Source organism: Fukomys damarensis, unplaced genomic scaffold, assembly GCF_012274545.1.
Source record: "Fukomys damarensis isolate Sample0158 unplaced genomic scaffold, DMR_v1.0_HiC HiC_scaffold_27, whole genome shotgun sequence".
In the NCBI taxonomy this organism is placed as follows: Eukaryota; Metazoa; Chordata; class Mammalia; order Rodentia; family Bathyergidae; genus Fukomys; species Fukomys damarensis.
Window position 1 is genome coordinate 5,078,613 of NW_022900939.1, and position 14,948 is coordinate 5,093,560.

The window sequence follows — 14,948 nt, forward strand, 5'->3', positions numbered from 1 at the left end:
GCTGTGACGTCGCGCCCGGGGGGCCTGGATCCTTTCAGCACTCACTGCGCACTCATCGGGTCCCAGATGTGATGCTAGGGCTCGGGAAGGCGAGCGCCCTGCGTCCCCACCCAGTGGCCCAGGGAGCCAGGAGCTAGGGAGCACTGTGTCACCACGGTGACTTCAGGGGTGCTTAGCAGCTCCCAGGGCAGAGGGACAGAGGGCGACACAGAGCGATCCAGGTCCGGTTCGGCTGGGTCCGCACTGTGACCCCGGGGGTCCTTGTGGAGAGGCTGCCCGTGGGAAGGGCCTGGGGCTGGAGGCAGGGACCCGCATGTCTGAGAGAAGCCAAAGCGGCACCTGGAAGGAACTCAGCTGACCCTGGATGGGCCGGGAGGGGTGCTGGGCGGCTACCTGTGGGTCAGGTAGCGTCTGCTTGCTTGGACCTGACTCTCAGAGCGGTGAAAAGCTTTCTAGGCATCACACAAGGGCCACCTGCAAAACCCTGGAGGTGAACCCAGAGGCCCAGTCTGTGACCAGCGTTTTCTCGGTGCAATAGTCATGGGCCTAAGACTTTAGAGCAGACTTCTGCTCTCTTTGTTTCTTTAATCCTAAGGTTTACTGATCAGTTCTCCGTGGCTCCTGGCGGCCCCGACTCACCTGAGCCTATCCTGGTCCACTGAAGGAGAAAGCGGTGTTATTAGTGGAAACCCCTGGCTCCTTTCCCAGGTGTCCGCATCTCAATGCACGAGGGCTGTGCTGATACTCAGACCTCAGCCACCTTGCACAACATCCAGCGTGGACTGCGACGGTCAGCAAGTCAGTCCCAGAGCAGTTTGGGTGAGGAAGAGGAGAGAGAAGGCCAGGCTGCGGGAGCAGGTGTGGCCACGAGGGAGGTGTGTGGACCTCTGTTTCCAGTGGGGCAGTGAGTGGAGAAAATGAAGGCTCCGGGGAAGAGAACTGTATACAGGTTGAACTGGACCCCGGGAAAGGGACGAGGCGACAAGCTACCAAATGCGGAAAAGACGAGGTGTGAGGTGAAATAGAAATTAGCCTCGCGGCCTTTTTAGGGGAGACTGAGTACAAGGATGACCAGCGGCATCGCTTCTGCACACTCAGAGGGGATGAGCAGAGGCTGAGGACATTGTTCTGCAAACCAAGGACAGAAAGAAGCAAGGACAAGTGTGATACGGAGTGGCTGTGGGTAAAAGAGAAAAACTTCCAAGGGCAGTAGGCTCACACCTCACATGGACTCGGCACTGCCCTGGCTGCCTCACGCGGTCCTGTGAAGTGACTTAAGAACTATCTAATGTCACCCCTCTCCTGGTCTCTGTCCGCGCCGCCACCCTCTGCTCACAAACTTTTACTTTCCAATTGGCAAATATTCTTGATAATTTCCCATTATCCACAGACAAACCCAAAGTCTGAAACAACCCTTCAGACACTGACAGCGCCTCTCTCTCTCCCTCCCTCCCTCTCTCACTCTCTCTCCCTCTCTCCCCACTGTTTTATATTCTGATGTTCTACCCTTTTTGCCAGCCACATACAATTCAACTTCCAATATCTAGGGTATCTTAGACATGCCAGGCTTTTATAGACTTCATCTACCTCATAAAATTTGGTGGGTTTTTTTTTTTCCTTTGGTATCATTTCAGATCACGCCGCTGAAACCGCCGCCACGCGGCCGTGACCTCATGCCTGACCCATACAATGTGACCGAATTCATCCTCCTGGGACTTTCTCCCAATCAGCAGGTGCAGAGGGTTTGCTTTGCGGTGTTTCTGCTCTTGTACGCCGCAGTTGTGCTGGGGAATCTCCTCCTCGTGCTCACCGTCGCGGCCAGCACCAGCCTCGCTTCTCCCATGTACTTCTTCCTCGGCTCCCTGTCCCTGGTGGAGATCTGCTACTCCTCCACCACGGCCCCCAAACTCCTCTCGGACCTGCTGGCCCGGAGGAAAGCCATCTCGGTGGGGGGCTGCATGGCACAGCTTTTCTTCCTGCACTTCTTCGGCGGCATTGAGATGTTGGTGCTGACGGCGATGGCCTATGACCGCTACGTGGCCATCTGCCGGCCTCTGCACTACGCGGCCATCATGAACCGGCGGGTGTGCGCGGCCCTCGTGGGCGTGGCCTGGGCGGGAGGCCTCGTGCACTCCCTTGCCCAGGTCCTTCTCATCTTCCCGCTGCCCTTCTGTGGCCCCAACGTGATTGACCACTACTTCTGTGACGTGCTTCCCCTGCTCCAACTGGCCTGCTCAGACACCTTCCTCGTGGGTCTCCTGATTGTTGCCAACGGGGGGACCCTGTCTGTGGTCAGCTTTGTGGTCCTGTTGGCATCCTACGTGGTCATTTTGGTCCATCTGAGGACCCGCAGCTCTGAGGGGCGGCGCAAAGCCCTCTCCACCTGCGGATCCCACGTCACCGTGGTAACCTTGTTCTTCGCACCTTGTGTCTTCATCTATCTGAGGCCGTCTGCCACTCTGCCTGTGGACAAGCTGGTAGCCGTGTTCTACACCGTGATCACCCCACTCCTCAACCCCGTCATCTACTCCCTGAGAAACGCGGAAGTGAAGAGGGCCGTGAAGAATCTGTGGACCAGGACCGTGCAGCCGGTGACAGACAGAGGCTGAGTCTTGGTTTGGGTCCCTGGGTTTGGAGCGATTTTGAGTCCAAACTGAAGGGTGCCGTGGGTAGGTGGAAAGTTCACCCGGCTTGCTGGTCCTGGGGTTATGGTATCTGTGTGCACCTTCAAAATGTTCATTTTAGTCATTTGTGAAATGTATCTTTATGGTTGTCCCGTAACATACCTAGGCACAAAATTTTTACTACACTAAGTAACACTGTGCTGCCTGCCTGCCTATCTTGAACAGAAATCCTCGCCTGTCCTGGTTTCGTGCACACCGCCTTCCGATAGTAAATTTGTCATGACGCAGTGTCACCCTGACTCGTGGCTTCTAAAGGGCTCTGAGCAGCATCGCGCTGCCACTAAACACTTTAGAACGAGGTCCAAGCCGTTACATTGTCTCCCAGTGTCTCCTAACGAGGTGTTCATTGATTACCAAGGGGAAATGAGATCATGACTTCATAGCCCGCTCCCCCTTACAGTTTCCCAAAATTAACGTCGCAGGACTGAGGTGAATCGGCGCCGTGTGTTTCCTGATGTGACGGACTCGTACAGCTCCCAAAGTCGCTGCTGCCCAAGGCACCCGAGCGGGGTTGAGCGCGACCAGGCGCACACACGGCGGAACCGGAAGCGCAGCGCCTGCGCACTGGGGCCACTGAAGCTGCACTGTGGGGGGCGCGGCCTGGCCCCCTCCCTGGGTCAGAGGGCGGGTGCTAGAGGGCCGAGCTGCTAGGCGAGCTAATGTCGAAAATCAGTAATATCCTGGGATCTGGGAGTGGAGCGTTTAGATACCTAGAGACAAAAGGCATTTCAGAAAATATATGTAAGGTACCCGACGTGCTGTTTTTATATAAATATACACAGCGAAATGATTAGTGTAGTAAAACAAATGAACATGCCCATCACCTTCCAGAGTTCGCTTCTTTTTAATAAGCACGCCAGAACTCTACTCTGTCACCAAATTCTTGGTTTTCGTAGTATTCTTAACTGTAATTACCATGCCATGCCTCATAGACGTATTCATGCTATCACTACAACATTATTTAACTCTTTCTCCCTATTCCACTGTGTGAGCAAAACTCTACCTATCTTTCTGACTTTGCGTCTACTTATTAAGTAAACGAATTATGAAGAAAATGCGGCAAGGTACCAACTTTTGGGAAATCTCATTTACGGAATAACAGGAGCTATTATTCTTCACACTTTCGCATGTTTGGACAAGCCAAATTACAACAGAAGGTGCAAAAATTGCAAACTAGACTTCCTATTGTTATTTAATTTGCTTTTCTCTGATTTGTATGGGTATATTTTTAAATGGGTTTAAACCTTGCTTAAAAATTAATCACTTATTCTTCAGCACCTCAACAATAAATAAAAGTCCAGTAAAATTTTAAACATTTAAAAGCTTTACATTTGTATATATAGTAAAATGATCAATTTTTTTCTATTGCACTCCATTTATGTTGCGTTTAAATTATCTTACATCATTATATAATTTCTTTGAAATTTTAGTTCAATGTTTTATTTAATGTTATGTAAAATTATATATTCATAAGGTCAAAAAATAGGTATAGAAATTAGAAGTTTTATTCTACTTTTTCCTATTTCTTCTTTGCCCTTACCCCTTTACTTTTCTTAGTTTCCTATATTTCTCTCAGAGCTGCTGTAACAAACATATATGTGATAGCTATACCTCATTTAGCATTACCTTTTACAAACAAACCTCTTACTTGAGAGGCTACATCTCCATAATTTGTTGTTGCCTTACAACAATTCTAAAGGAAGTTCTCCAAATTGAAAGAGATGTTAGTTACTAAGAAGAAAATGTAAGAAGATATTAAACTCTCTGGAAAGAGCGATTATACAGACAAATTCAGAACACTCTCAAATTGTAAATATGGTACATAAACTGTGCTGATCTTTAGAATGAAGTCTAAAATACAACACAACTAAAACTTGTAATAACTACCTTCATATGTTAGAGATGTAAAATCTAGATTATATTCAATGAGATGTGGAAAATTCAAAAAGTGGGGAGGAATGGAGTGCAAGTATAGACTTTTCTTACAGGAGTAGCTTTTTTTCTTTATGGTCATGTTAAGTGGCTGTCATTTGAAACTATCTTGTTCTAGTCAAAAGATGTTTGCTATAATTCTCAACATAACCTGAAAGTAAAAATTTATAACAGATAAACCAAACATCATAACCCATGAAAAAATAATTAGTATATATATTATGTAAGGAACAGATTCCCTGTGTTGCCTATGATCAATATGTATGACAAATATGTGCCAGTACAAAATAAAGCTTAAAAAATAAGCAAAGAACCAAAACACACCACTAGAATAAGTCACTTAATCACAAAGGAAGAGTGGAAGAGAAAGAAAAAGAAAGCAAGGAACTACTGAAAACTACAGAGCATGTCACAAGGCTGGTAAGACTTCCCTATCAATGTTTACCTTGACTGTAAGCTAAATTCTCCAATTAAAAGCCATGCAGTGACTGAATAAAAAAGAAACAAGATCCAAGGACCCTTCAAAGAAACTAAGTTCACCTGTATGAACACTACACCAGCTGAGAGCAAAGAAAGGGAATAAGATATTCCATGCAAATGCATCCAAGAGAAAGCAGGAGCAGCCATACTGGTATAGAATAAATCTTAACTCAAAAGAGGTAAAGGCAAGAAGAAAGATCATGATATAATGATAAAGATGTCAGTTCAACAAGAGGAAACGACTGTTTCAAGTGCATAGACCCCCAATGTCAGAGCACACAAATGTAAATATTAATCAGTAGAAAGGGGAAGATGAACTTCAATACAGTGAACTTCAATACAATTCACTGACTTCAACACCCCACTTTCAACAAGGGGCAGAGAACCAGATAGAGGGCCAGGGATGTAGCTCATGAGTGCTGTGCCTGCCTGGCAAGTACAAGGTCCTGAGTTTGATCCCCCATATGGTGGGGGTTGGGGGGAGAAATCCAGATAAAATCAGCAAAGAAATAGCAGAGTTACACTGTAACCCAGACCGGATGGGACTAATAGATGGCTCTAGAACCTTCCACCCAGCAGCTGCAGAATACACATACACCTTCTTGATGGCACATGGAACATTCTCCAAGCTGCACTTTATGATGGACCACAAAAGAAGTCTCAACATTTTTTTACAGAACTAGAGATCGAAGCCAGGCCATTCATGCTGAACTTCATTCATAGGTCTTTTCTATTTTTTTTTTTCCAGAGACAAGGTCTTGCAAACTTGCCCAGATTGAATTTGCAGTCCTCCTGCCTCAGCCTCCCAGAGTGTTGTGATTACAAGAATGTATCTCTATGCCCAGCCTCTACAAATTTGTAAGAAAAGAAATCATACTGTTTCTTTTCTGACCGCAGCAGAATCACACTAGAAATCAACAAGAAAAACTTTGGAAATTATTCAAACATATGGAACTTAAATAATTTATTTTTAATAACCAATGGGTAAAGAAAAAATCAAAATGGAAATTTAAATTTCTCTTGAAACAATGAAAATAGAAGAAAATATACCAAAACCTATAAGACCCAGAAAAGGTGATACTAAGAGAAGTTCATAGCAATAAATGTACAGATACAAAATAGAAAGACTTTTTAAAAAATAGACTTCAAACAAGCTACCACAATCTACTGCAGGAACTTAGAAAACCAAGAAGGCACCAAACCCAAATTTATTAGAAAGAGATAATAAAAGGCAGAGCAGAAATGAATGAAATCAAAAATTTTTAAAGCAGCATAAAACATGAAGGTGAAAACCCAGCTTTATAATGAGATAAGCAAAATTAACAAACTGCCAGCTAGACAAGGACAAAATCCAAAAACATAAAATTAGAGATGAAAAAAGACATTACAGCTGATAGCACAGGACAGATCCTAAAACTTCACTGTGAACAATTATCTGCTAACAAATTGGAAAACTTAGAAGAAACAGATAAATTCCTGGACACATACAACCTGTGAAGATTGAAATCAAGAAGAGGTAGAAGATTTAAGTGGGTCAATAATGAGTAATGAGATTAAAGAAGTAATGATGCTTTCCCCATCAATGAAAAGTCCAGGACTGGATGCCTTATGATTAAATCCTGCAAAACATTCAGGCAGTACTAATTGCAATCTCTCTCAGACTATTCCAAACAATTGAAAAGGAGGGAACCCTGATAAACGCTTTCTACAAGACTAGCATCATCCTGATAAAACACCAAACAGCATCGCCAAACAGGGCAAGGGCACAATAACAAAGAAAATTCCTTTCCAGTGTTCCTGATGAATATAGATGCTAATTTTTTCAGCAAATTAATGGCAAACTGAATCCAATGACAAAACAAAGCAATTAGACACTGCGATCAAGTAGGATTCATCCAAGGGATGCAAGGATTGTTCACCAGTCACAAATCAATAAATGTAAGATATTACATCAGTGAAGTCAAGAGCAAAACCCTTATAATCATCTCAGTGGAGGCAGAGAAAGCATTCAGTAAGGTTCAACATCCTTTCATGATGAAACTCTCCATGAACGAAGTACAGAGGGAACGCACCTCAACACAATAAAAGCTACACATGACAAACACACAGCCTACATCATTCTGAACAAGAAAGAGCTGGGAGCATTTCCTCTGTGGTCTGGAAAAAGACAAGGAGGTCTCCTCGCACCACTCTTTCTCAAGATAGCACAGTAAGGGTTAGCAAGAATACTTAGGTTAGAGAAAGAAGTAAAGGAACCCTAGGAAAGGAGGAAGTCAAAGCATAACCGCTTGCAGATATAATGACTTCATATAGCCAGGCATAGTGGCGCACACCTGTAATCCCAGCACTTGGGAGGCTGAGGCAGGAGGATCGCTGTGAGTTCGAGACCAGCCTGGGCTACATAGTGAGTTCCAGGTCAGTCTCAACTGCCTAGTGAGACCCTGTCTCAAAAAACAAACAAAAAAAAAATGATTTCATATAGAAGAAGAACCTAAAATCCCACCAGAAACCTATTTGATTATTTAAAACCATTAATTGACAAACTCAGTAAATTACAAGATGCAGAATCAACATAAAAAAAAATAATTTGGCCCAGCATGGTGGCGCATGCCTGTAATCCCAGCACTTGGGAGGCTGAGGCAAGAGGATTGCTGTGAGTTCAAGACCAGCCTGGGCCACATAGTGAGTTCCAGGTCAGTTTCGACTACATACTGAGACCCTGTCTCAAAAAACAAAAAATAAAATAAAATAAAATAAAACAATATAATTTGCATGCACTAATAACAAACTTGCTCAGAAAGGAATCATAAAAGTAATGCCATTCACCTAGCTACCAAAAAATCTAGAAATAACTGTAACCGAGAAACTAAAAGATTTCTATAATAAAAATTATAAAACAGTGAAATAAATTAAAGCGAACACAAAAAAAATCAAAAGGCATCCCAAGTTCGTGGATTGGAAGAATTAATATTGTTCAAATATCCATAGTACCCAAAGTGATCTACAGATTCAGTGCAATCCCAATCAAAATACTAATGACATTCCTCACAGAAACAGAAAAAAAAAATCCTAAAGTTCATGTGGGAACCACAAAAGACCTAGAGTAACCAAAGCAATCCCGAACAAAAAGAATAAAGTAGATTCATTCATAAGTAAATGGGTACATTTTGAGGATATACTCCTAAGTGAAATAAATAAGTCACACATGTGTAAATACCAAATAGTTTCTCTGGTGTGAAAAACTAAAACAGTACTCAAGATCCTAATGGGATAATTAGCAATGTGAAATAGCAAGAAAAGGACTAAAGGTGTAGGGACAGTGAGAAGGGTAGGGGAAGGGGAATAAGGGAAAGGGAAAAAAATATGAGAAAATGTAAAAATGGAATTAAAGTGTTTGAAAGTGGGGAGGGGAGGAGGGGGTGAAGGGAGGGTGGGACAAGGGGAAAAAATGAGAACCAAGACCTGGCATGTAAAGGTACAAGAACCAGTAATGAATGTAACTGTACTGTCTACCTAGAATGTACCAATAAATTCCATTTAAATTTTTTAAAAAAGAATAAAGCTGGAGAAATCACACAGTGGCTTCAAAACGTACTATAAACTAAGGGCTGGGGATGTAGCTCAGAGGTGCTGCACCTGACTGGCAAACATAAGATCCTGAGTTTGATCCCATCCCAGAAAAAAAGAAAACCTGAAATAAAATACATAGTTTGGGGCCAGGGATTTAACTCAGTGGTGCCACTGCCTGCCTCACAAGCACAATGTCCTGAGTTTAATCCCTGGTACAAAAAAAACTACAAAGTTGCAGGCCTAAACAGCAAGTAATAGCATAAAAGCTGATGTGTGCCCCAGTGGAACAGAACAGAAGATCCATAAATCCACATATTTATACCCGACTAGTTTTCTATGGGACAATATGAACATAAGCTGAATAAAGAAAAATCTCCAAAGCTGAGTAGACATATGCAGGAGACTGCCCCTGCTTCTCGACATACAGAAAAAAATCAACTCAAAATTGACCAAAGGCCTAATGTAAAGCCTGAAACAATTAAAATACTAGAAGAAAATGTTAAAAAAATACTTCAAGACATTTGTGTAGACAAAAGAAAAAATTTAGTTAGACCCAAAATTCACAAGCAACAAAAGCAAAAACAGACCAATAGGACAGTATGAGAAGAAAGTTCCACACAGCTCAGGAAAAAATCAGCAGAGTAAAGAGATAACATGTGACAAGGGGAAAAAATGAGAACCAAGACCTGTCATGTGAAGATACAGGATCCCAGTAATGAATGCAACTGTACTGTATACCTAGATTGTACCAATAAACTCAATAAAAACAAAAAAAAGAGAGATACCGTGGAATGGGAAAAAGCACTTGTAAACTGTTTATCTGATGCAAAGTTAATATCCAGATTGCACAGAGAACTCAGCATCACCGGGCGTGGTGGCGCACGCCTGTCATCCCAGCACTCAGGAGGCTGAGGCAGGAGGATCGCTGTGAGTTCGAGACCAGCCTGGGCTACACAGTGAGTTCTGGGTCAGTCTCAAGTACATAGTGAGACCCTGTCTCAAAAAACGAAAAAAATAAAATAAAATAAAATGGGGATAAAAATACCCTTGCCAACACTCCCAGGATACACAGAGAGTCCAGTGAAAAGCAAGTGGAGAGAAAGCGCTTTTCCAGTGGTAAAGCACAGCATTCTCCTTGTTACCATTGACCCAGCAGCTCCAGACTTCGAGACGACTCTCAGGTAAAGAGCTCAGTTCCTGCGGATTCGAGCTGGCATCTTCTTGCTCTAATACGGGTCGATTTCCTCCTCCTTCTGTATACTATTATTTAAAAATATAGCTTTATAAGCTATATAATTATTAACATATAATCCTAAGCCAGTTTTTTAAAAAAAAGAAAGTAAGCGATTCATACTGCCTTGTGCTTTCCTACATAATCACTCTCAGTGGTGCTCTTGTTTTTTTATGAGAATTTGTGTTGCCATCCGATGTCAGTTCCTGAAAAACTTCATTTAAAATATTTCCTGTAAGGGCTGGGGATTTAGCTCAGTGGTTCCAGCACCTGCCTCACAAGCACAAGGACCAGAGTTCAATCCCAGTACCCAAAACTAAAAATTTTTTTTTAAATATTTCCTGTAAGATGGATTTATGAACAATAAAGTTCTCTCATTTCAGCAGGAAATGTTCTTATTTTGCCTTCATGTCTAACAGTAGTTTTTCTGACGATAAGGTTCTTGGTGATTTTTTTTTTTTTTGCAACATTTAAAATATATTGTCTCACCGTCTTCTGGCCTGAATTATTTCTGATGAGAAGTCAGCTGCTAACCTTATGTTGGTTCCCTTATACATGGTGAGTTGGAGGTTTTTCTTACTGCTTTCAAGACTGTTGTCTTTCAGGAGCGTGGCTGTGTGGTGTGCAGATGTGAATCTCTGCACCTCCTAGCTGGAGTTGGCTGAACCCCTGGGTGTAGGGAAGTAAAGCTGTCTCCCATGGACTCTGCGAAGTGAGGTGAGCCGCTTTCAGGCTTTGCACGGAAGCCGGCCATGCACACCGCCGGATGCAGACCACGCGAGACCTCAGCAGGCGCCCCCGAGTCACCGCGCAGAGAAGAGCCGCCCACCAGCCTGACACTGCCCACAGCCAATTCCTACAATTGCTGAAGCCCTGGGAACATTCTGGACCCTCCACCAGCGTGGCCTGGCCTCATTTAACCGACCGAGTTGTCAGCCGTTTCAGCAGCGCAGTGTGACTTCCTCCTTTAAAATGTGTGTCCCAGGGACCCAGCAGTCCTGCTGCGTACCTCTCCTAAAGCAATGCTGCCAACGGCTGAGTCACACGAAGAAAAGCACTGTATCGCTGCTTATAGTTGAAAGCACTGTTGGTAATGTACCAAAAAGTTTTCCACCTACACATTAAAATTGCCTCTCTCGAGGTGGGGGAGAATAAAAGAAAAATAAAGATGAAGCAAACCAATAAGAGGGGCCCTCCAAGGGTGACAAGGCTAAAAAAGAGTGACATTAGCTCCATCTGATTTCGGAGCACTGTGTGCCTGCACAGACACTTTCTGGAACACGTACAAAATAAAATACTTTGAAAGAATTAAAAGAAGGGATGCAAGCCAGGTGTGGGGTACATCTTTATAATACCAACACCCCGGGATGCTGAGGCAGGAGGATGGCAAGTTTGAGCCTGGCCTAGGCAGTTTAGCAACTTAGCAAGCCCCTATCTCAAAATGTAAAAATGTGAAAAGGACTGGGGGTGTAGCTCAGCGAGAAGGTTCCAGGTGCAGCCGCCACTACTGCACCTCCTTAAAAAAAGCATTAAGTACATCTACATATAATGACATGGAAAGAGCTCCAAACATGTATTGTTAAATTTTTTTTTAAGAACGCAAGTTGTAAAGTAGTGCATATCGTGTAATCCCGTGGGTGTACCCACAAGACACCTGTTGAGCAGACCCATGTATTCCACCGCTGGCACCGCCCTGCACAGCTCCCAGGCTGGCCTGCCTGAGTCCCACGGCAAGTGCCCTCTGCAGGGTAGTGCGCGTGGGGGGAGAGAGCCAATTAGCTCTCTCTTCTGCGAGAGCGCTGGTCCCTGGGTCCTGTGCCCTGGCCTCGTGCCCAGGTTTGTGACGCAGTGACACCTTTGGCAGGTAATTATACTCGGAGGAGCCACAGCAAAGAGTTAGCAAAAGTTTTCCCAGAAACAAATTAACGGTGTCCCCAGGAGGCTCTCTAGAGCTGGCTGAGAACTTCGTGTAGCTCCTCGAGGTCCCCAGGAGCTGCAGACAAAGAGCAAGGGCGCAGCTGGAGGCTGGGAGGAAGTGGGGAGCCCAGACCTGTGGCTCCTGGTACCTCCTGTGAGGACCACGCTGGGTCTTAGGTGCCCAGCGGGGTCCATAACAAGGGCAGAGAAGAGCCAGGTTGCCATGCCAACACAGGAAAGAAAGTGGGCTCCTCCTCCGCTCCTCCCCGCAGGCCTCCCTGGATCCCTGGGTGGACACTCTGCCGTGCTGGGCACTGTGGTCAGCACTTTGCCCACAGCTCGGCCAGGGTGGCAGAGAACGCGATGCAGCTGCTCCCACAGGTTCCTCCCTTCCTGGGCACAGCCAGCGCCATTTCCCTGCCAGGGGGACGTGAATGAAAAGTGATCCTGTCACCTCCCAAGCCGGCCCAGGCTGCCCTCTGCAAACTGTGCCCCCTGCCTCTCGCTCCTCTGCCACTGAGTGGGGACACGCGGGGTGGCCACGGGAGGGCGGTGAACTCCTGCCAGGTGACTCCCTTGGACAGCTGCCAGCCCCAGGAGACAGCGGCTTCGGAGGCAAACCGTGGAGATCTCGGGGTTGTCTGTGCTAACCGAAGTCAATTTACCCCGGCCAAGGGCAGCAGATGCAGCTCCGGGGCACAGCGCTTTCCCAGGAGGCACAGGTCCAATACCCAGCACCATAAAAACAACAATAATAAAATAATTCCAACTTGAGATCTAGTTCATCATCTGGAAAAATACAATTTAAATCACATCTTCTATGTAACCCACAAGTGGCTCGAGTTCTCTTCCTTTGAAGCGGGCAGTCTGTTACCTCTCAGGGACACCTGACCCCATCCCCATCCGAAAGGGTCCAAGAAATCCCAAAGAATACCCAGTTGAAAGGATGCCTGCTGCCCTAAGCTGTACGGAAAGAGAGGAAATTGCAAGCCTGATAGGTGGTTGTTTTCGGTCGTGACCGTCGGGGAGGTGCAGGTCTGCTGTCGGCAGCAGGGCCGAGCCAGGCCGGGCACCACGTTTCAGCTCTGAACTCATGATTCCGTTTCCTCACGCACGCTCAGCAGTCTCTTTGCTGTGGTCAGGGGGTTGAACCCAGGGCCTTTGCAGTGAGCTACACGCCAGCCCCCACTTAGGGCACAAGGTCTCCCTGGGGTGTTAAGTCAGCCAGGCTGGACTTGAACTTGCCATCCCCATGTTCAGCCACAGATCCCACGACACAGTGGTCCAGAATGGACGAAAACAGGGGCCAGGCCTCCCCGTGAGCCCAGCGCTGAGCCTGCCCTGCCAGCGTGGGTCCCCACTGTCCATCAGAGGGACCCCTCCTGGGGCCTCTCAGATCTGTGCCTGCAGAGGGATCACAGCCAGTGTCACTCTGTGCCACCTAAATAGGTTACCCTTTACCCTCATTGCAGATCTCCGAGCTCAAAGCCCGGGGGTTCAGCCCTGCCCTCCCAGGAGGCCCCGTGCTCTTTACGAAAATTGTGTACCCTTTCAGGAGACCGTAGGCGCCCGCACTCCCCACACCCGCATCCTGGTGCAACTTTTCAGAAGCAAGACATCGACTCCAAGGAAACGCTCTTCCCCTGCGTGTATAAAGGAGCAGCGGTTAATCTCGCCTCTCCTTTGGAAGAGAGTCTGGAACTGTCATGATCCTGGCTCTGCGGACAAAGGAGGGGCTCAGGGGGGCGGGTGGCTTTCCTGCAGCATCACAGCTAGCAGTTGCTGGGAAGCAGGCCCGCGTGACCCCAAATCCTGAGGCCCCACCCCATACAACCTTCCCCTCAGCCCTGCAAATCCACCTAGCTGCCTTTTTTTTTTTTTTTTTTTAGACAGGATCTCTCTAGTTGCCCAGACAGAATTTGAACTTACGATCTTCCGGAGTCAGCCTCCCGAATGACTGGAATCACAGGGTGGGCCACTGCACCTAGCCACATAAATCTCTTACCCAAACCATTTCCTGCCTAGAATCCTGCTTTTACCCCCTTCGGTGCCTTTTCCTGTGAATTCCTATCTCTCCGCTGTGCTACCCAATGCATCACCCTGAATCCTGTCTCCTGGCGTCTTGGTCACGTTCTTTGTGGCTCAGATGCAATACCGGACACACACAACGTAAGGCAGGAGAGGGTCACTCGGGCTCGTGGTTCCAGGAATTTCAGTCCTGGCGTGGGTGGCAGCCCCAAGGCAGAAACACCCGGTAGGAGGGCCTGGTGCAGGAGAGCTGCTGGAGGCCCGGGGTCCAGGACGCGGCGAGCACAGCGAGGGGCGGGGGAGCGAGGTCACACTTCGCAGTGGCTCCCGCCGTGACCGGCTCTTCTGGCCAGGCCCGCCTCCCAGCAGCGCGGCCAGCACATTCCATACGGTGCCCAGGGTCCACCCCTCCCGAGCAAGGCGGGGCGCCTCTGAACACACGAGGCTCTGGGCGAGCGACGGGGACGGAAGTCATAGCACTAAATTGGCAGAAAAGTCCGCTCTCAGCGGAATCCAAGGAGCAAGCCCACTGCAAAGCCGGGACGGGTCGGGGGCAGCGTCCTCACCCTGAGCCAAGACTAAAGCTCGCCTCACACCTGCCACCGCCAGCGCGTGGCTTTGGCGATCCGAAGCATTTCATGTCCTGACAAGGGGCCACAGGGCTGTTACTCTGCTGCTCCGACCTCTGCTTCCCCCTCCGCTTCCCTCCTAGCAAATCAATAGATTTTCATACTTCCTGAGAAGGGCAGATGCTGGCTATCACACGGCCTGGTTTGACTCCGGCTGTGAAAATGGACTTGTTGAACTACCATGAAAAGAATCTACAAAGGCAAGTTTAGCGGAAGGAGACCAGAGAGTTCTAAATTCCAAAAGCCAGCTTTGCTGTCAGGAGAAAAGCTCGGACTCTAGCACGCAATTTTACTGTAGTCACAGGGAGAGGAAACTCCGGATGAGACCCCAGGGTCCCACCTCTCCGTCCCCGAACATAAAGGCGGCAGAGAGTTGGGGCTCTCCCTTGGTAATAAGCGGAGTGGATACGTTCGTGGTTCCAGCTTCTGGATAGGCTGAGGCAGGCAGCGCCCACTCCAGGCCAGTCTGGGCAACTT

At 46.9% G+C, this 14,948-nt stretch overlaps 1 protein-coding gene across 1 annotated transcript in view; it reads left to right on the forward strand.

The window, feature by feature from the left end:
* LOC104854093 (olfactory receptor 4X2) overlaps nt 1-3,957 on the forward strand; it is a 5,120-nt gene extending 1,163 nt beyond the window's left edge. Inside the window, exon 2 of the mRNA XM_010612391.1 lies at nt 1,635-3,957. Coding sequence (XP_010610693.1) covers nt 1,635-2,609 — 975 coding nt within the window. The 3' untranslated portion in view covers nt 2,610-3,957. The remainder of the gene's footprint in view (nt 1-1,634) is intronic.
* Nucleotides 3,958-14,948: the final 10,991 nt, after the last annotated feature.